Here is a 22,866-nt window from a genome sequence, read left to right on the forward strand (position 1 = left end):
AAGGGTGCTAGTGTATTCTGTCCTAATGACTCATAAAATATTTTCCTTAAGGGAGAATGTTCTCTGTGCCGCAGCGCAGGCTGCGCCCAGGCACATGGGCAGCCTGTACAAGGGGGTGGAGTGGTCATTGTGCCCACCCCCGGGCAGCCTGGGCGTAGCCTGTGCTGCGGCATAGAGAATAGTATCCCCTTCCTTAAATAGAATTAGGAAAAGGGATTGCTGTCCGACTGCATGGCCCTTGTGCCTATGCATTCAGGGGGAGGAGTTGAGTGGTTATTTCACTATCCCATGTGAAGAGGGTGCGGGACGTTGTTGGGCAACGTTCTTTTTCCCTAAATAAAAAAATTGAAATAAATTTTTTTTTTAAATCCATTGAGTTGAGGGCAAATTTGGAATATGTTAAGACAACATGCCTCACAGGCTCACATGATGCTGTCCTCAAGTTGGATTATAATTATGCGACCAAGTAGATCTCTTGCCATAACTAATAAGTGTTTCCATTGGACGTGGACCCACCATGTATTTATTCTATTCTCACTCTTTCGAGCTATACCTACTGTCGTGCGTCTCAAACACAACAAGGCAGTAAAGACCACCTTATCCCTGCTTGGACAAAACGATCAAGCAAGGGTACGGCGATCTTTTCGCTGTCTCACTGTATCTGGGGATACAAGGCAATAGGGACAGCTCGGCAGTAAAGGACCCCGATGCTTGTCGATCTCTTAACTGAATAGGAGTTGATTTGGTACCGCATGAGACTGCCCACATGGAATCGTGACATTCATGTTTTATATTATATTAGTTATGGTGGCACGATGGTGAAATTACACCGCAGCTCTGTTAGACACATAATATATAGGAACCGGATCGGTTACCACAATCCGAGCCAGATCATTGGTCAACCAAATGGTTCGACCATTTTAAAACCATTTTTGTCATCGAGAAACCTAAAAACCTTCCAAAATGACGAGATATATCGAAGAAGATGTTTCACAACGGCTATATATATATGTGACCTAAAATAGATTTTATTTTTTTTGGGTAGAAACCTAAAATAGATCTCAAAGTCTCTTCCTCACATATTCATTTTCAATTTAAATATAATAAGCTACAGCCATAACAAATTTTAAAGATTTAGGATTACCATTATAGTACACACCTTTTGTTGGAAATAATACAAAATAAATTGAGAATATAGTACTTATTTTTATGGCTTAACATTTGAAATGAAGCAATCACGTATTGAAGGAGACCTTTATGCACGAACATAAATCATGAACACTTGGTGGGGTTGAATCTTGTCACCGCTCACTCTCCTTAATATGATTATAGTTCGTGCCCTAGGGTGCAATACAGGTTTTTATGAATCGACCTCTAAGATGAAATAGACTCTTAAACTTTTTAGTAGTTGTTGCATTCATTTAATGAGCAATATATTGGAACACACTGAGGTTGTGCTCAATCAACCAAAGGAATAGAACTCAAAGAACTCTTAAAACAACATAGCAAGAGGCAACACATACACACACACATATATATAGAGAGAAGGAGAGATATCAAGGTGTCAAAGACGTCATCTATTTATAAGAGTAGGGATACCTCTTGGAAGCATTTGTCCAAGAAAGTTCAAGAGATGTGTCTCTCGATCTCAAAGAAAAAAGACACAGAAAACTAGTCATTATCAACGTCCAACGTATTCTGGACAATGCCCAATGACACATTGCAACATCAACAATGTGTTGGACGACACTCATCTTACAGTAGTAAAATCTTATTGCACGTTAGATAAAGTTTAACACATATTGAAATGTTCTTGACAAACCCTAACGTATGACATGCTTGACCAATGTTTTAACAAATAAATAGCTGGCATTAGGAGGACATATGACATAAGAAAAATTTTTATTTGGTGTTGGTAAAAAGAAATCCTAATACAAGTCCAACTGCCATCAAAATAAATCACACATATACAAAGCCACACATCCCCTTGCCACAACCCGACACATGCATGTGTGAAAATAAACCTCGAACCCTCTCCGTAGATATGATAAAATTTCATAGAAGTACATGTATATTCCTAGATCGAGTTTTCCTTAAACCATGGTGAATTCATTCACCATAGGGCTTCGAATGTGCACAAAGCGTTTTGGAAGGGTATTTTAAGAAACATACTAAAACCCTATAAGGATTTGTGAATCCCTTGCCTTGAAAAATCTTTTAACTTAAATCATTCTACAATCATGCTTATTCCGGTCCAACCTCTCACCAAACCCCGGCTGTGGCTAGTTTGAGGGGCAATAGCGTAATATAATTTATAAAGGTGATCCCAGTTTTGTCGGTGGTTGGTGAACGGACTTCTTGGCCTTTAAATTCCAACCCTACGCCTGCAACAAAAACCGCGAACGAAAGCCATAGAAAGCTTTCCTCTCCTTCACCTCCTCTGCCTCCTTTCCCTCCTTCTTTCTTCTCTATTTTCATCAATTTTTGCCCCTCTTTGCATTAATGGATCCCGTTAATGTTTGGGGCAACACTCCTCTCCAAGCCGTGGATGAGGAGATCTTCGATCTGATCGAGAAAGAGAAGCGCAGGCAATGCAGAGGAATCGAACTCATCGCCTCTGAAAACTTCACATCCTTTGCAGTTATCGAGGCCCTCGGTAGCGCCTTGACTAACAAGTATTCTGAAGGCATACCCGGCAACCGATACTACGGTGGCAACGAATTCATCGATGAGATCGAGAATCTTTGTCGCTCTAGGGCACTTCAGACCTTCCGTCTCGACCCTGCCAAGTGGGGCGTTAATGTTCAGCCTTACTCTGGTAGCCCTGCAAACTTCGCTGCTTACACTGCGCTGCTTAACCCACATGACCGAATCATGGGTCTTGATCTTCCCTCTGGTGGGCATCTTACTCATGGGTATTATACATCTGGTGGGAAGAAGATCTCTGCAACTTCTATCTATTTTGAGAGTTTGCCTTATAAGGTGAATTCGACTACTGGGTATATTGATTATGATAAGTTGGAGGAGAAGGCCTTGGACTTTAGGCCCAAGTTGATTATTTGTGGTGGGAGTGCATACCCGAGGGATTGGGAATATGCGAGGTTCAGGTCTGTTGCGGATAAATGTGGGGCTTTGTTGCTCTGTGACATGGCTCACATTAGTGGACTTGTCGCTGCCCAGGTACCGTTCCTTTGCTTCAAATTGAGTTTATATGTTCGTTTATTTGCTTGAATGAGTTATGCACATCTGGATCTGGGTTATTGAATTCATTTGTTTCAGTCAGTGCTGTTTACTTCTTTTGTTTTTTTAAAATAAATTATGAAGTTCTTATCTGAGTATTGTGATTAAATTTGGTCTTCTGGATCTGGGTTATGATTTTTTTTTTCTTGCTGTTGTCAATTGTGTGGATTTTGAGTATTGTTGTCAGAAGGTTTTATTGTTAAGGGAATCTTTTTATTTGTTTCTTCAGTTTCTTCCCATCACTTCGGATTTTATTTGGTTTGCTGAATCAAAAGATATGGGTTTTTTTAAATTTGTTTGGTATTTTGTTGACAACATTTGGGTGAAAATTACATTTGATTGGAGGGAGGAGTGTTCAAATTGTAAGTTTTATGATGGCATGATATAATTAAATCTGCATGACTTCATGGCTCATTTGAGCCAAATAGTATGTAAAGTGAATCGCAGTAGCGGTTTTGTTAATTTGTTTCTAATATTTATGAGTTTCTTGAATCATTTTGCTGATTGAAGCATCATAATTTCTTTGATCATATGAATTTAGGAATTTCAAATCTTATCTCTCTTGTTTGGTTTTATAGGAGGCTGCGGATCCCTTTGAATACTGTGATATTGTCACAACCACAACTCACAAGAGCCTGAGGGGGCCTAGAGCTGGTATGATCTTCTACAAAAAGGGTCCTAAGCCAGCCAAGAAGGGCCAGCCCGAGGACGCAGTCTATGACTTTGAGGACAAAGTCAACTTTGCTGTTTTCCCATCCCTTCAAGGTGGTCCACACAATCATCAAATTGGTGCGTTGGCTGTTGCCTTGAAGCAGGCCATGTCTCCCGGGTTCAAGGCCTATGCTAAGCAAGTCAAGGCCAATGCTGTTGCTCTTGCAAACTACTTGATGGACAAGGGATACAAGCTTGTCACTGGTGGCACTGAGAATCATCTTGTCCTATGGGACTTGAGACCTCTTGGCTTGACTGGTATAAAAGATTGCCACTTTTAATTATTGGAAATCTGTTTTATTGTGAACTCAATCTTATCTTTTAAAACTCTTTATCTGTTTCTGTTCTTACAGGCAACAAAGTTGAGAAGCTTTGCGATCTGTGCAACATTACTGTGAACAAAAATGCTGTTTTTGGGGACAGCAGTGCACTGGCTCCTGGTGGTGTCCGAATTGGTAAGATTTATTCTTGTTGGTATTGTTCTCTGATTTTACATTTTGAATCTCTGTAGTTTGTGGGTCATAGGCTACTTTTTTGTGTGAAAAAGAGAAGTGCCTTGTAAACTATAGAATGGTCACAGCATAGATTAAGGTGTGGATGGAGTGTGTGTTACCTGTGATGTTCTCTTTGTGGACCTGGATTATATTTGGTTACTGGCCATAGAAGAAGCTTGAAACAATCCGATTTTCGAATCTTGGATATCTTAAAACTCATTTCAAGCTGTTGAGGTGTTTGCGGATCCAATGTTTGCAAGATTTGAACTCCAACAACAATTTCTAACATTATGAATTTGGTAGGTGCACCTGCCATGACTTCAAGAGGATTGCTTGAGAAGGACTTCGAGCAGATTGCTGAGTTCCTCCACCAGGCTGTCACCTTGTGCTTGAACATCCAGAAGGAGCATGGGAAGCTATTGAAGGACTTCAACAAGGGTCTGGTGAACAACAAAGACATTGAGAACCTCAAGGTTGCCGTGGAGAAATTTTCATCCTCGTATGAAATGCCTGGATTCCAGATGTCTGAGATGAAATTCAAGGATTGAATTAACAAAGTAATGAGTGTAGTAGTAAATGAATTGGCCACTGAAGCCTCAATTTCTTCTTTGTTTCCTTTTTTTTCTTCAAAATAGTTTCTCTTTTCTCCTTGATCTGTTTAATTTACAATCTGTGGGTGTTAATTGAAAGAAGAAAAGAAAATGTTGCTCCCTAGTTTTCAATATTTTAGTTTATTAATTGATTTCATCTTGGATGTTCTTTTCATTTTGAATGTACAATTCTCCTTGCATTGTGGAGATCTCTTTTCAAGTCTCAGGAGTTGCAGATGCAAATGCTCAATGTGTATTCTGTACGCTTGCTCTATATGGGAATCTATTAGAAATAAAATCAAGAAAATAGCTTCTATCAAAAAAGGGAGAATGTTTTCTGGGTGAGACGCAGGGGCCATGCCCACGCACAACAGGGGCCAGATTAATCGCCATGTCCCCATGTATGGCAGAAATTCCCCCCCTTTTGTGCCATTGCGTGCACTCTCAATGTCTGGCATGTGTGGCGTGGCACCTGTGTCCCACCCAGAAAACAGCGACCCATAATCAAGGAAACTGATTGACAAATATTTGTGAATGCCAGTAGGGGGTGGGTGTGTAATGACGACCCAAGTATTCAATTATTGTCGAAGGCCCATGGAAAATATTAGAGGGCTTTTAATATCGTAAAATGGGCTTTTCCCATAATTTTACCAGGCCCAACTGAGAAAAGGAATGCTGACCGATGCTATGCCTCAGCGTCGTGTACCTGCGAGGCTGCGCCTGGACATAGCTCATCGTGAAATGATCGGTGCACTCCCTTGAAAAGGTGGAAAGGACCAGGGGTGACTGGTCTGTTCGCTTTGGACTGTGTCTGGGCATAGGAACACGTCAAGGCAGAGCACTAGTTAGCATCCTTTCTCCCTTTAATTAATGAGCTACAGTTTCCTAAAATTTGGTGCATTGTTGAACGTACTTTTGGATTCAGCTCAAATTTTGTGGACAAGTGGATCTTCAGGTCCCTTGACCCACACGTCAATATTTTACCACAAAATAAATTAGAATTCGTCAAGTGTCAAAATGATAAGGTTTATACGCCAGGATTACCGAGAATATGAACAAAACAATCAAGTTAGGGAAGGGGGCTGGATAGCTAGTGGGCTGCATGGTCCCTATAAATGGTGGTGATCAAGATTTTTCATTTTAGTTTATTAATAGTCTGCTATGAGAGCAAGGGGCCAATGAGAATGCGGATAGGGGCATCAATAGTGATGAGATTTTTCATTTCAGGAGGTGGGGCGGTCATATCACCTTTCCTGTGTTTGGGTGTAAGCACCACGTAGCTTAACAGCCTTTTTTCCCCCATCAAGTTAATAATAGCCTGCTATGCCTTGCAATATAAGTCCAAACAGTTTTAAATGAGGAAATTTCTTAAGAGCTGAACTTCAAGAAATAACAGGCGATCATCTGCAAAAAAGAGATGAGATATCGATGGGTCTCAGTTGCGAACTCGTATGCCATGTATTAAACATCAACCTATGCCTTTGCCAAAACAAAATTCATTGCCTGAGAGCACAACATGAAAAGGGTTTGCGAGAGAGGATCACCCTGCCGAATGTTTCTAAAAAGCTAAATAGAATCATGTGCAATACAATTAAAAAGAGAATTTTATATTCTACTTTTTAGAAAAAGGACATGACCATACGTACCCACTAGTCACTAAAACCAAATCCCAACGACATTTGTTGAATAAACTACTACTCCAAACAGTTATGCTTTCTTCTTATCAAGTTTCAATATTACAAATTTTATTGGATGTTTCTTCTTTTATTTGTATGGGAGAGTTCGTGAGCTATGAATATGTTATGAAAAAATTGTTCAATTCAGAATAAAAGCATATTGAGATGGTGAACTAATGTCGTTCAGAACTGTCCCCCATGAAATGGTTCCACCCCTATTGAATGTCATTGAAGCTCCATTTGGTTACAAGGGGAATTAAAGGGAAGGGAAGCGAAAATTTTTAAATTTAAAAAAGAAATATTTGTAATCATTACCCCATGTGATTGTATAAGCTACTTAAATTTCTTATCATATCTAGTAATGATACATTTTACATGTAATATTTATATTATATTTTAAACCACAGAGAATTGGATGCAAAGTAAAATGAAATTTAATAACCAAATATGGAATGATTTGAAGTTACTGATATTGTCACAAGGAGTAATGATTACACAAATTTCATTTTTAAGTATAAAAATTTTACTTCCCTTCCCTTTAATTCCTCTTGCAACCAAACGGAGCCTGAGTGTACTCTCATTGGTCCCGTGCATGTAGAGACCACACTCCCCCATATAGAACTCTTACCCTTTTCCTAAATACATAGTTCACTACTTGCCTTTTGAGTAAATAAGTCAATAAATATAATAATTAATAAAAAAATAATTGGGTGCATCTTGTTGTCACCAAGATGGTGAAATTAGAAGTTGTAATATTCTTTTGACTGACTCTTGTTTTATTTCTAAAAGTTATTTAAGTTAAGAGTAAAAATGTATTTTCAAAAAGAAAAAAAAAAAATAGAAATTGACTGTCATTTTCAATAGTTGTCATTGTTTATATGAAATGATAAGATTAACCCTCATGGAAATAGAAGTGTGTTATACTAAAAGGACTAAAAAGAAAGAGAGAGAGAGTGTGCGTGTTTCGATATGCCACTCTGCAAACAAGGAGCGAATGAACATCAATCTTCTGTTAGGTACTTGACCAATACGCCAAAAGCTCCGAAGCTGATGGAACGCGTTAAATCAAGCCCTTTAACCTATCCCATACTAGGCTGGCCCAATCTAGTGCTCATACACTATAGTGGGCCCCATTAGGCACATAACAGACCACCACGCTTCCGCAGCCGTCGTCCTCGGTGGCTCTCACTCTAGGTAGCTTTCACTCTGGCGGTAGGTAGCCCTTTCCAAGCGGCTTCACTCTGCTCCAAGGTTTTTGCCTGGCGGCAGGTAGCCATTTCTTGACGGTACTCCAGGTAGCCCTTCTCCTAGGTAGCCATTTTCGTAACTCGAACCCTTGACCTGGTGCCCAGTTCTGATACCAAATGTTAGGTACTTGACCAATATGCCAAAAGCTCCGAAGCTGATGGAACACGTTAAATCAAGCCTTTTAACCTATCCCATACTAGGCTGGCCCAATCTAGTGCCCATACACTAAAGTGGGCCCCATTGGGCACATAACATCTTCATATCAACATATGAATATCCTTTGCCCGTTATCTCCTCATCTTCCTATTTATAAGCCACAACTCACTTTAATGTTTCCAATTTCCCATAGAATCTGTAGGGCTTACATAGCTACTATAGTTTTATTGAGTTACCTTCTTTGTCTGAAATTTGATTTGCTTCCCTTATTAGAATTTCTACCGATTATTGTTTTATTCATTAAGGTTCATCCTAATCTCCATTGAGATTACATCCTTAGCCATGCCCTATCAGCTGTTAATGGAGTTTGTCATTTATTGAAAGATTTTTCAGCATTATTGTATTGTTTTTTGATTAGATTAGCCAGAAAAAGATGGAATTGATTGTTTCATTTTTTATATGAATCTTTTTTTTTCCCCTCTTATGAAACGTTTATTAGCATTGATAGTTCCCATTTTGAGTTGATATGAAGAAACGAAATCATCAGCATAATCTCACACGGGCCGAGCCCTTGGAACGGATTCTTGAACACCAACACAAAGAGAATGAGCTCACGTTCGAAGATGAAGAATCAAGAGGATTTGTACCGCGACACAGAATGAGATAGCAAATTGATTTCATAGGAAGGGAACAAAGAATCGAGACTGAACAAGAGAGTTTACTGAACTCAAGCAATCCAACGAGATCCTGGTGGATGTCCTGTGCCTGAATGAGATCAATGACGAGGGCCTATTCAATCAATAGCCAACGTTCCCGATTCATTCCATGGGCGCAATTAGGCTTTCATTCCTTCCTAACAAATGGGCTTTTAGAGTGATAGAGTAACAACCCATTACATTCCACACATAGCTGCCCATCCCGAAGCATTCCGCTTGGTTGCCACCCCACCTTTAGCTCTAGTTGGCAATTTGGCATCAAAGACAGGCAAAGGATTGTTTTCACTGGAATGCTTTTAATGCAATAAATTTTGGGAATTAATTGAAATAGTCCAATTGTTTGCCTTACCCAACTTTTTTTGTTGATAGATGCGTGACTAAAGAGTCCAAACAAAGCAAGACTCGAAAGGCATGTCCAGTCATTACTCCTTACTTCCTTTCTTTAGGATACAACGCTGCCTAGCTTGCTTTCCTAATTGGCTTCTTCCACTAGATCCACCTATTGGATTTATATGTCCATCAAACTCGGTTCGATCTGATTCAGCCCGGTTTATTTTGTATTGAACCTTTTATACATTTTGGTTTAATATTATCACATGCGATATAAAATTTTTGAGCATTATGTGTCCGTAAGTTTTACTTAAAATGGAAATTATGACTAGGATTCGGGCTGAGCACCCTTATCATATGGTCGTCGCATTGGGTATGTCTAGACATGTTGATGTCAGGGTATGAATGTGAGTGCATATCATAATATGCATTGGCGAAGAATCTTATTTATCAATTCCGTCATGTATTATTGCCAGATGTAGGATGGGATAGACATGTGTCACTGAGACCCTGTATTTGAGAGGACCTCGTCACTGCGAACATGTGACCGCATTCTTTGGATCATCAATGACTGAGATTCAAGAGAGTCAAAGCTGGTGTTCTGAAAATGCACGAACATTTCGTGTGTGAGAGAGTTGCTCAACATGGTCACCACTGCCCGATTGGAGAACATCAAGATAGAGAATGTCTGTGGATGGTCGGATCGGAATCTGGATCCAGTACCGTTTGAGAAATGGTTTTTGCAAAACCTATTTTCACATAAAATGATAGATTATAAGTAGTTTTAATTAAAAATATGTTATAGCATTTTGCGGACCCGATCACGCACACAGACACTCTCGTATGGACATGTACTATCAAATGGGTTTGACAATACATGTGTACATGCCCTAGATTCTGTAATGGTGATGTTGTTAGTATTGCACAGTACCTGTTACAATGGTAGAATTCACAAGAAAAAATGACAGAATGGCTAACAACAGTAAGCGAAGGGTGATCTCAGGCTCCACTTGTGTTATTGTTTTTGTTTATGAAATCTCCGACTCACATAACCATGATTTATATAGTCTATAGAGCCGTTGTGGAGAGAACAACGACTCTTTCCATAATGCGGAATCACTCTGATCTTCTCCTAAAATCTCTCCCCACATCCCTTCTGTTATGGCATTCTACAACGGGATATTCCGTTGGGTGAGGCCAACCTGGCCAATAACCAACATCTCCCACTTGGCCATGTTGGACGAATGCACATTCTTAATTCCCATTTCCAGGAACTTTAGTCATAAAACTTTTATTTTCATTCCCATTTCCAGGAACAATAAAAATTAATCTCATTCTCATGATAGGGAACATTCAGTTCCTTTTCCAAACTTAGACTGTTCTAAGTCCCACATATATTCCGAACATTTGAGTTTAAATTCCAGACTTAGATTGCTCTAAGCCTCATTAAATTTACATGCTTAATATAAGCTCCCACATGAATTCCCTTTGTGAGGGGATCTACAACCATATAGCTTGTAGGTATAATGATACTGAATTTCTATATGTTTTCCCTTCGAGCTGTTTGATTATCACAGAATATTTTCACTGGTCCATTTATAAGATCCAACCTTAATTCCATTAAGAACCGTTCAATCCAGACTGCATGAGTACTTGCCATACTACAAGCAATATACTCGACTTCTTGTGTGTGCCTAGCAACACACCCCTGTTTCTTGCTACCTCAAGAAACAGTTGCATCTCCATATACAAACACATGGATTTACAGTCATCTCTGTCCCCCCAAAAGTTAGCATCAGAGTATCCAATGACCTCAAGTTTTTTCGTTTGAAAACATAATTTCAAGTGTTTAGTTCCTTTGATGTACTTCATAATCCTCTTCACTGCTTCCCAATGGGCAGAACCGAAATTACTTTGGTATCTACTTATCAATCCGACTAGATAGGCCAAATCCGATCGTATACATAACATGGCATACATTAAACTACTTATTGCATGAGCATAAGGTACATTTAACTTTTCTTGTCCTTCTTGAGGGCATTGGCTTTTCGACAAATCCTTTCCCAATACAATTGGAGTTGATGAGGGATTGCTATTTTGCATCCCGAATCTTTTCAACACAGAACTCAAGTATTTTTCCTAACTCAAACACAACATACGCTGTGTTCTATGTCTAAAGATGTGAATTCCTAGAATATAGGATGCTTCCCTCATATCCTTCATTTCAAATCTATTACTGAGTTCAAACTTGGTTTTGTTCAACATATCCAAATCATTTTCAACCAATAGTATGTCGTCAATATACAATGTAAGTATAGTGAAACTACTCCCACTCTTCAAAATATATACACAGTTGTCCAACTTATTTGCCACGAACCCTAACTTAATGATCGTTTTGTAGAATACAAGATACCATTGACGTGATGACTGTTTTAAGTCGTACAAAAAATTTTTAAGTCGACATACTTTATCTTTCTGTCCTATTACCTAAAAACCTTCAGGTTGTTGCATATATTATGGTCTCTTCCAACTTGTCATTTAGAAATACGATTTTCATGTCCATCCAAAACAATTCTAAGTCCAGATGTGCAATAAATGCCAATATCAGTCTAATAGAGGCAAATTTTACTACCGGTGAGTAAGTTTCCTGGTAGTCTATTCCTCCCTTTTAGGTGTAACCTTTTGCGACTAAACGGGCCTTGAATTTATCAATAATGCCCACTTATATTCAAAAGTACAAACTTGACCTTATATTTATATATATTCTATTCATTTAATTCATATTGAGTTATATTTTGTACTGAATAAAAATATAAATTATCAAAAAAATTTACATAAAATATTGAGCAAAAACTCATCTCCTTTTAAGATTATGAATTTTGTTACTGTCGTCATCCCATGCTCTATAAAGATAATTAATTACTTAATAAGAATAATGAGGATTTAATGTTCAAACAGTTAAACTTTCTCCAGAAAAGACTCTGTTAACAAAATGCAAGATAATAGGATGAAACCTTCCAAAGTTAACCAAAAAGGAACTAAGTACCCTCACATGATATTGTTGGGGAATCCAACGTCCGCCCAGACCCTGGCTCCGGTGGAGCAATGCACGCTGGCTAGTTTACAATAAGAAAATAAAGTTGTATATTTTCTTATAAGACGTCTTTTGGGGGATTGGTAAACGCTTAATCCTACAATTAGTATTAGAGCAGGTGGTCGCGAGTTCGAGTCTTCCCGCGAGCGACATACTGTGGAGTAGATTGTACTTGCGAGTGGTCCTTGAGCATGTGTTGGGGGGATTGTTGGAAAATCCAACGCCTGCCCAGACCCCGACTCGGGCAGAGCGATGCGTGCTGACTGGTTTGCAATAAGAAAATAAAGTTGCACCTTCCCTCGCAAGACGTCTTTTGGGGGATTGATAAATATTTAATCCCACAGATATTTCATTCCAATAATGGAAAGTGAGCTACAGAAATATCGACTTAATCAACAACAATCGAAAAAGATAGCCAGAGATATTACTTGGGACCAGTAAATCCCAGTTTTGTTCCTAAACTACCATTGAGCTTTAACACAACAAGTTTGTTTAAGAGATTCTTTGTTTTCGAGATATCTACATTAATTCAGATTTACAGATCTTGTTACGAAGAAATAACCATTGAATAAATTAAAGAAATAATCAGGAACCAAGACTAGTTAGAATTCATCAAAAGATCTATGGAGCAAATAGATGCATCAAATAAACCAGAACAATACCATCAGGAGAAGGAGCTATACGAGGACAACAAAAAATGAAGCCTCTTGCACCTGGAGACCACAAGATCTTCATTGGAAACAACTCGTATAGCAAAGTGCGAGGTATTGCAGACTATGTGTTGGACCTTGAGAATGCCAATTTTTGTCTCAGAGATGTAATTTATGCTCCTAACATGCGCCAAAACTTAATATCTGTATCTGCCTTTGTTAGGAATGGTTTTGATGTGCTCTTCACAGGAGCTGAGGTCACTATTGGACGACACGATCGTATTTTTGCTTCAGGATGATTTGTCCCTAAGTTGTCCAACTTATTTGACACGAACCCTAACTTAATGATCATTTTGTAGAATACAAGATACCATTGACGTGAGGACTATTTTAAGTCGTACAAATATTTTTTAAGTTGATATATTTTATCTTCCTATCCTATTATCTGAAAACTTTCAGGTTGTTGCATATATATGGTCTCTTCCAACTCGCCATTTAGAAATATGGTTTTCATGTCCATCCGAAACAATTCTAAGTCCAGATGTACAATTAATACCAATATCAGTCTGACAAATTTTACTACCGGTGAGTGAGTTTTCTGGTAGTCTATTCCTCCCTTTTAGGTGTAACCTTTTACGACTAAATGGGCCTTGAATTTATCAATAATGACACTTATTTTCAAAAGTACAAACTTGATTTTATATTTACATATATTTTATTCATTTAATTCATATTGAGTTACATTCTGTACTGAATGAAAATACAAATTATCAGAAATTTTTGCATAAATTATTGAGCAAAAACTCATCTCCATTTAAGATTATAAATTTTGTTACTGTCGCCATCCCATACTTTATGAAAGTAATTAATTATTTAATAAGAATAATGAGGATTTAATGTTCAAACAGTTAAACTTTCTCCAAAAAAGACTTTGTTAACAAAATATAAGATAATAGGATGAAACCTTCCAAAATTAACCAGAAATAAATTAAGTACCCCCACATGATATTGTTGGGAAATCCAACGCCTGCCCAGACACTGGCTCGGGCGGAGCGATGCACGCTGGCTGATTTACAATAAGAAAATAAAGTTGTACATTCCCTTGCAATGCGTCTTTTGGGGGATTGGTAAGCGCTTGATCTTACAATTGGTATCAGAGCAGGTGATCGCGAGTTTAAGTCTCCCCGTGTGCAACATACTACGGAGCAGACTGTACTTGTGAGTGATCCCTAAGTGTGCATTGGATGGCATTGTTAGAGAATCCAACGCCTGCCCAGACCCCGACTCGGGCGGAGCGATGCGCGTTGACTGGTTTACAATAATGAAATAAAGTTGCACCTTCCCTCGCAAGATGTCTTTAGGGGATTGATAAGCGCTTGATCCTACAGATATTTCATTCTAATAATGGAAAGTGAGGTACAGAAATATCGACTTAATCAACAACAGTCGAAAAAGATAGCCAGAGATATTACTTGGGACCAATAAATCCCAGTTTTATTCCTAAACCACCATTGAGCTTTAACACAACAAGTTTGTTTAAGAGATTCTTTGTTTCTGAGATATCTACATTAATTCAGATATACCGATCTTGTTAAGAAGAAATTGTCATCGAATAAATTAAAGAAATAATCAGGAACCAAGACTAGTTAGAATTCATCAAAAGATCTATGGAGCAAATAGATGCATCAAACAAACCAGAATAATACCATCAGGAGAAGAAGCTATACGAGAACAACAAGAAATGAAGCCTCTTGCACCTGGAGACCATAAGATCTTCATTGAAAATAACTCGTATAGCGAAGTGCGAGGTATTGCAGACTACGTGCTGGACCTTGAGAATGCCAATTTTCGTCTTAGAAATGTAATTTATGCTCCTAACATGCATATTATCTTTTGCTTAATAATTCTATGTTCCTCACAGAACTTTTCAAACTCAGTGGAGTTGTACTCTCCACCACAACCGGTTCTTGGAACCTTAATGCTTCTTCCCAACTGATTTTGCACTTCAGTTTTATAGCATCTGAAGTATTCAAATGCTTTAGATTTCCTACTTAGTAAATAAATGTACCCATATTTGGAGAAATCATCAGTAAACATGATGAAGTAAGTCTTTTTAGTATGGGTACCCACATTGAAGGGTCCACAAATGTCAGTGTACCACTTCGAGGAGTTCTTTTGCCTTTATTCCAGCTGAAAAAGGTTTCCTAGTCATCTTACCAGATAAACAGTGTTCACATGCATCATATTTGATTTTAATTAACCTAAGAATTAAATGGTGTGGCTGAAAGACGGAATAGAACGCTACTTAATGTAGTACATTACATGTTATCACATTCCTCTCTCTCCAAGAAGTTCTGGGGAGAAGCCATTCTCACAGCAAATTATATCTTGAATAGAATTCCCACCAGATTTATTGAAACTACACCCTATGAACTGTGGACAGGTAGAAGACCAAACTTAGAAAATCTAAGAAAGTGAGAATCAGTAGCCCATGTGTTAATACTTGAGCCACATATAAACAAGTTGGATTCTAGAACCATAAGATGCAAGTTCATAGGTTATCCAGAAGGATCAAAAGGATATAGGTTCTATCACCCTAAGAAAGGGGTTATTGAGAGTCGTGACGCAGAATTTCTAGAGAAACTAGAAGAGGAAACGCAGCAGGAGGATACAGAACCCCTGCATGTTATTGATGAAGACTATGGTATTGACCCTCAAAAGGAACTAGGAATTTTTATCAAGGAACCTATGTTCTTGAAAATCAAGTTGATCTTCAAGGACAAAACCCAAAACCTAGGGTAAGTGGGAGTAAAAGAACTAGAGCACCCCCAACTTATTTAGATGCCTAGTTCCTTTATTTGTGTGAACCATCTTGTCATACAGTTGACACAGATATGAAAGAAGTAGTCAATCCCGTAACCTATAGCGATGTTGTTAAATTGCAAAAATCAAGTGAATGGCTAAATGCCATACGGGAGGAAACTAATTCTATCACAAAGAATCAAGTATGAGAACTTTGTGACCTAAAAAATGGTAGAAATGTCATAGGTTGCAAATGGGTGCTTAAGAAAAAGTTCAAAATAGATGGGTCTGTTGGTAAATTCAAGGCACGTTTAGTCACAAAAGGTTACACCCAAAATGGAGGAATAGACTACCAGAAAACTTACTCACCGGTAGTAAAATTTGCTTCTATTAGACTGATATTAGCACTAGTTGCACATCTGGACTTAGAATTGTTTCAGATGGATGTGAAAATCGCCTTTCTAAATGGCGAGTTGGAAGAGACCATATATATGCGACAACCTTAAGGTTTTTAGGTAATAGGATAGGAAGATAAAATATTTCGACCTAAAAAGTCTTTGTATGACTTAAAACAGTTCTCACGTCAGTGGTATCTTGTATTCCACAAAACAATCATTAAGTTAGGGTTCGTGGCAAATAAGTTAAACAACTGTGTGTATATTTTGAAAAATGGGAGTAGTTTTACTATACTTTCGTTGTATATTGGTGACATGCTATTAGCTGAAAATGACTTGGATATGTTGAACAAAACCAAGTTTGAACTCAGTAATAGATTTGAAATGAACGATATGGAGAAAGCATCCTATATTCTAGGAATTCAAATCTTTAGATATAGAACACAACGTATGTTGTATTTGAGTCAGAAAAAATACTTGAGTTCTATATTGAAAAGATTCGGGATGCAAAATAGCAATCCCTCATTAACTTCAATTGTATTGGGAAAGGCTTTGTCGAAAAGCCAATGCCCTCAAGAAGAACAAGAAAAGTTAAATGTACCTTATGCTCAGAGAATAGGTAGTTTGATGTATGCCATATTATGTACACGATCGAATTTGGCCTATCCAATCGGATTAGTAAGTAGATACCAAAGTAATCTCGATTCTGCCCATTGAGAAGCAGTGAAGAAGATTATGAAATACATCAAAGGACCTAAACACTTGAAATTATGTTTTCAAGCGAAAAAACTTGAGGTCATTAGATACTCTGAAGCTGACTTTGGAGGGGACAGAGATGACTGTAAATCCACCTCTGGTCATGTGTTTGTATATGGAGGTGCATCAATTTCTTGAGGTAACAAGAAACAAGGGTGTATTGCTAGGCACACACAGGAAGCCGAGTATAATTGCTTGTAGTATGGCAAGTACTCATGTAGTCTGGATTAGAAGGTTCTTAATGGAATTACGGTTGGATCTTGTAAATGAAAGTGAAAATATTCTGTGATAATCAAGCAGCCATAAGCTTGATACACAGTGGTGCAAACAGCTCGAAGGAAAAACATATAGAAATTCAGTATCACTATATACATGATATAGAGAAAATTGTGAAATCAAAGTAACCTATATACCTAGGAGCGATATGGTTGTAGATTCCCTCACAAATGGAATTCGTGCGGAAGCTTATATTAAGCATGTGAATTTGATGGGACTTAGAACAATCTAAGTCTAGAATTTGAACTCAAATGTTTGAAATATATGTGGGACTTAGAACAGTCTGAGTTTGGAAAAGGAACTGAATGCTCCCTGTCATGAGAATAAGATTAATTTTTATTGTTCCTGGAAATGGGAATGGAAATGAAAGTTTTACAACGGAAGTTCCTGGAAATGGGAATTAAGAATGTGCATTCGGCCAACATGGCCAAGTGGGAGATGTTGGTTATTGGCCACGTTGGCCTCACCCAACGGAATATCCCGTTGTAAAATGTCGTAATAGAAGGGATGTGGGGAGAGATTTTAGGGGAAGATCAGGGCGGTTCCGCGTTATGGAAAGAGTCGTTGTTCTCTCCACAACGGCTCTATAGACTCTATATAAAACATGGTTATGTGAGTTGGAGATTTCATCAACAAAAACAATAACACAGGTAGAGCCTGAGATCACCCTTTGCTTTCTGTTGTTAACCATTCTGCCATTTTTCCTTGTGAGTTCTACCATTGTAACAGGTACTGTGCAATACTGGTTTCCAACTCGGTGGGCTCTATAATCTAATAAGATTGGCATAGGGAAATGAAATTATTTTAAAAAATATTTTAGTATGTTTGCGAGTAATTTAATAATAATTTTGTAAGATACATTGCACAGATTGATCGATTGAAATCTTCTACTGAAGAGGCATTTTCATTTTTTAAGAATTCAGGTGAGGAGATTATGAGTTACCCCAAGAAGCAAAAAGGTGGATGTGAAAAATTCTTTAACAAAGTTACAAATGTTAGATTTAATCGTATTCCAGCCATGTTGGTAAAATATGGTTAGAAAACCATCAATCCCTGGAGCTTTGAAGGCATCCAAACTGAACAAAGAAAATTTAATGTCTTCCTCACTAGGTATGCTTATAAGGTCAGTGATGTCCGTAGATAATATCAATGGAATGAATAAGCTTTCTACAAAATGGGGGCCTAGAGGATTAAATGTTGTGAACATATCATGGAAATAAGAGGCAAATTGAGAAACAATCATAGAGATTAGAAGATCTTTTCCCCCATCAACATCCACTAGGAACGGGATGTGTAGGAATGTAAGTTACTCGTTGCGATTGAGTGATAGAATTTGATATTTCTATCACCCTGTAGGATATAGAGATGACTGAAATTTTGCATCCAGAAAATTTCTTCCGCTTCAAGGTGTAGCTTAATAATAGATTGAATCCCAAGGAGTTTAGCTAACACAACCTTTGAGGGTTCTTAGGATTCAAGAGATTCAAGAGAGATTAAACAAATCTTTGACTTGGTTTGGTCCTTTGCCTCCCAATAAATCTACTCCACCTCCCACGACCAATTTGGGACGTTGCTCTGCCGAGTACATCATGTCGACCCTTCGCAATCACTTCGGTTTCGTCTTCTACATCAACTTCAACTCCCAAGATCTACATTAATCCTATTAACTAACACACTTTTCCAGTAAGTGAACTACATTATATGAATCTATAGTAATTTACTCTAACTTAAGCAATTAAATTAATGTAGTCTACACTACTAGGTTATACCAATTAAACTAAGCAATTATTTTAATAAAGAAATTTAAATTAATACAAAAGACCTAATTGAGTTAAGATAGACTTAACTAAAACTAATTAATCTAATTACTCTATTTTTAACTAGTTAATCTAAACTACATCTATGTTACACTAATTAACTAATTAATCTAATCTATCAACATTATCCTAATTAATTATGCTAGTTTAATCTATTTTAATTTAACATGAATTGTATGATGATACTAATTAATTTACCCTACTTTAAGCTAATATACAATTCTAACTAATTTACTTTGATTTTTTCTACTTTTTGCTATTTTATTATACTAATTTATACTAGCTTAATTTAGTATGTAAATCTAATTATTCTAAACTATGTTATGCTAATTAAATGAAAAAGAAAATGAGAGAAGAATATATATCCTTGACTCTTGATTGGACCAAGGGGATCTTGACATCTTAATCTTTGAAACAACCAACTCCATTTCCCACTGATGTTTGGATAAAAAGTGGAAAGTGTGGCGCTGAAAAGGGGGTGTTTGCTGCCCTCCAGGGATTGCCACGTGGCCTTCGTAAGGGGTGTTTGATTAGTTAATCTCCACCAAGAGTATTTGGATTGTTTTTTCAAAAATGAATCTTTATTGAAATTGAGCACAAAACCATCCGATACAAAATTGTAAGGGTATCAATCGGGGGATTTGGTTTGGTTTTTTCAGTTTTGTTGTGGGTTTCAGGGAAATTGAAACCAAATCAATAAGAACTTTTCGATTTCGGTTCGGATTGGACTCGGGTTCTGTTCAATTTGGTTTGAAGTCCGAGTATAGGCGGGTTTTGGGTAAAGATTAGGTAGAGCTTTTAGGGTTTGGGGGTTGGATTTAGTATTCAGTTTGGGTTCAATCCTATCGAGCGGGTCAATTGGTGGCCTATCGATTTAGTCCGACCTGAGCCAAAATCGATGTGTGCTCTAACCCGTAAAACGAAGCCAAACCGATTAAAGCCTCGATTGGTTCTGGATCAGGATGAAGCGGGTTGGGTCGGACCAATTAGGTAAAGGTTTTGACACCCTTACAATAGAGTACGACTGATACGTATTGGTATTCGTATCAATCGAGAATTCGAGACCAATAAAAATCCTGACATCAATGTTTATAACTATAGATAAACCAAAATCAAACCAATTTACATTCTTAATTTAATTTAAAGAAAGAGGATTCTCTGACCAAGCATGTATGACAGTAGCAAAACATCATTTAAAAGCTCAGATCTTCCATGCATCATGTTTGCATGTTGGATCTGAGGCAATACATGGCAGCCCCTTAGTGTTTTGGGCAAACCATGACCAACAAAGCAACCTAGGCACAGAGATCCATGAAGATAAACAGAGAACAACAGCAAAGCAGCATAGCAGGTGTAGCTTTATACCTAGAATGAGCAAGGATGGCTGCTAGACTGAGCTGATGCACAAAGGGTAAGCTTCCCTCTCACTTCTCCTTCTTCTTCTCCTTCCTTCTCTTTCTCTCTTTTCTCTCTTTTCTCTCTTTCTTTATCTCCCATGGTTTCAACAGTGAAATAGGTTTTAAAACAAGGCTGGGGTCCTCTATTTATAGGCCAACCCTCTACTAAGGCCTGTTTGCCTGCTTAGGCCCATTTCAAGAATGTGTTTTTAGACTGATTCTCAGTCATTCTGGGCACTCAGGTGGGGTCCACAGAGGTCCAAGGGTATGAGGTGGTCCCCCAGACTCCTTTCAACCTATGGAGGGTGCCCATGGCTAGTATGGGTGGTCCCCACACATCTGTGGATTAAAATACTACTTTTTCCCACTCTGGGTGATGTCTTTGGGTGATGTGTGCATCGCCCAGTGCATCACCCAGAGCATATAGCAAGGCTGTTTCACTTTGGGCCTGCACAGGGGTTTGGCCCAGGGTTGGGGCCTTACACCTACACCTCACCTAGGGCCTTTTGCACCTATTTTCAGGTGTAGGACCAACATTCATGGAGTGGAGAGAGAATACCTAGGGTCCATACAGTACATTATGCTGTGGGCAGTGCAACTGCAAGGATCAACAATCCATCTTCTGACAGGTATATAGGAGGACATCCTCGGGGGTTCTTCATTAATTTCAGTCACTAGAGTGATACTCCATAGTATGCTTGAATGCCATGTCTGGGGTTCTTGTCCTTCAATTAAATTTCCAGCCCGTTAGGGGCAGGTTTCACAATAATGATTGAAGATCTATTCACCTTGTGTGAAGCGACTAGGTTTTCTATAGGTGACCTCAAATCAATGCTTCAATGATGTTGATCTACCTCTTCCTAATTCAGAACCACTTTAATGGATTCTCATGAGTAAAGTAATGATGAAATCAACTTCAAGGTATTGCTCAAACTCGAATTTGGGAAACACAAATTTTTGATAGAATGACCTACCTTCAGTAAATCAGCGATATCTCTCTGGTCAAATCTCTGTTTGGTCTGATTCAAGTTAGATTACAAAGATCAGAGATGAGGCTACATTTTGTAATGAAATAAGATTTTCTCAATTAGGCTCCGAAAAGGGTCAAAATTGGACATCAAGTGGCTGGTTGTGTACAGTCTGAATCTCCTTCTTCTCCTTCCTTCTTCTTCTTCTTCTATTCTTCTTCTTCTCTTCCTCTCTATAGTCCACAAAATTTCCTCTCTTCCTCTCTCTCTCTCTCTTAAATTTATGATAAAGGGAAAGGGGTTTGAGATTTGGTTATTGGAATTTAATCTTAACAAAAGAGAAGGAGATGAGAAGAATCCTATTTAGTCTCTAACTAGATCTCTTTACTTTTCCTCCAATGAAAATATTTTAAAAGGAATCTTGACTTAAGATTTTTAAATTAAAATTTTAGATTAAGTAGTTTAATTTTAGCTAAATTCCTTTTTTTGTTGGAATTTTATTTTATGAAGACTTTCTTTCTCCAAGATTACCTCCCAATCTAGAATCGTGAAAGCCCCTTTTTAAGCCCTATAAAATTATAAAAAATAAATTATTAAATTGCACCTCTAAAGAATAAAACCTTAGACCTCTATCAAATTGAATTAAATGTCTAAGCACTAGGCTAGGTTACTAGTTATAAATTGTTTTCCAAATCAAATTATATATGTTATAAATAAAACCTTAATTCTACACTTAGGCAAGGAATAATTCAAATTAAGGGTGTTACACTAGGGTACACTACTTACCATCATGTGTACATCCCAACAAGTCCAAGATCTTACACTTCAACTTATGCCAATCCTGTATTAGGTAAAAAGACCAAATTAACCCTAGTCTAAAATCAGGGTATTACATAAAGCCATGGCATTGGCTGTAGGAAATTTTACTTTGAGTTTTAGTTCATTTGATTTAGTTGTAAAGGATTATTACTATGTACCCTCTTTTAAGAGGAAGATCATTTACCCCTTCTACAGTAACAGTGTTAGTCTACTGTTAGTTATTGGTGTGAAAGGTCTATTTTACCCTTGTACTAAAACATTAGAATTCAATTTACAATACTACCCTTCCTTCATCTTCAACCTAAAATACCCCACCCCTTCCCTGCAACTCCGCTGGCAGCACCACCACCACTGCTGCCGCCTTTGCTTCACCCTAGCCCTATGGTCCATACAATACGAAGAAGCGCGATGGGTCAGGAGGTTCTGCAAATCTCTGTTGAAACCCTGTGACACCCGGGTCTCGAATTGGATTAGGAGCTTCACCTTCTCGTCTTCGTCGGATCTTGCAAAAGTTTAGGTAAAGCATGACTACCATTTGTTTATCAACAAATATCGATTGTTGGTTTGTTTCAATATCAAGCAAAGCATTGAGAAAAGGGACGAAAGAGAAAACGTTTTGTCACTCAACACGTGTGTCGAAACCCATGACATCAAGGTGATTTGATTAAGAATCAGTGGCATTTCAATATGTACTCAAGAAAATATCTAGCAGATCGACCATAATCTCTTGA

General features: G+C 38.0%; 1 protein-coding gene and 1 long non-coding RNA gene across 2 annotated transcripts; one reads left to right on the forward strand and one right to left on the reverse strand.

The window, feature by feature from the left end:
• The first annotated feature begins 2,396 nt into the window (after positions 1–2,396).
• Positions 2,397–5,058, forward strand: LOC122667794 (serine hydroxymethyltransferase 4). Its single transcript, XM_043864225.1, has 4 exons — positions 2,397–3,180; positions 3,819–4,209; positions 4,305–4,406; positions 4,749–5,058. The coding sequence occupies exons 1-4, from the start codon at positions 2,503–2,505 to the stop codon at positions 4,991–4,993; spliced, it is 1,416 nt and encodes a 471-aa protein (XP_043720160.1). The 5' UTR covers positions 2,397–2,502; the 3' UTR covers positions 4,994–5,058.
• A 17-nt stretch (positions 5,059–5,075) lies between these two features.
• On the reverse strand, positions 5,076–22,866 carry LOC122667795. Its single transcript, XR_006333862.1, has 3 exons — positions 22,854–22,866; positions 20,380–20,381; positions 5,076–5,257 (listed from the first exon to the last, which is right to left on the reverse strand). It is a non-coding gene; the product is annotated as an uncharacterized LOC122667795 (long non-coding RNA).

The sequence above is a fragment of the Telopea speciosissima genome, chromosome 7 (genome assembly GCF_018873765.1).
Source record: "Telopea speciosissima isolate NSW1024214 ecotype Mountain lineage chromosome 7, Tspe_v1, whole genome shotgun sequence".
NCBI lineage: Eukaryota > Viridiplantae > Streptophyta > Magnoliopsida > Proteales > Proteaceae > Telopea > Telopea speciosissima.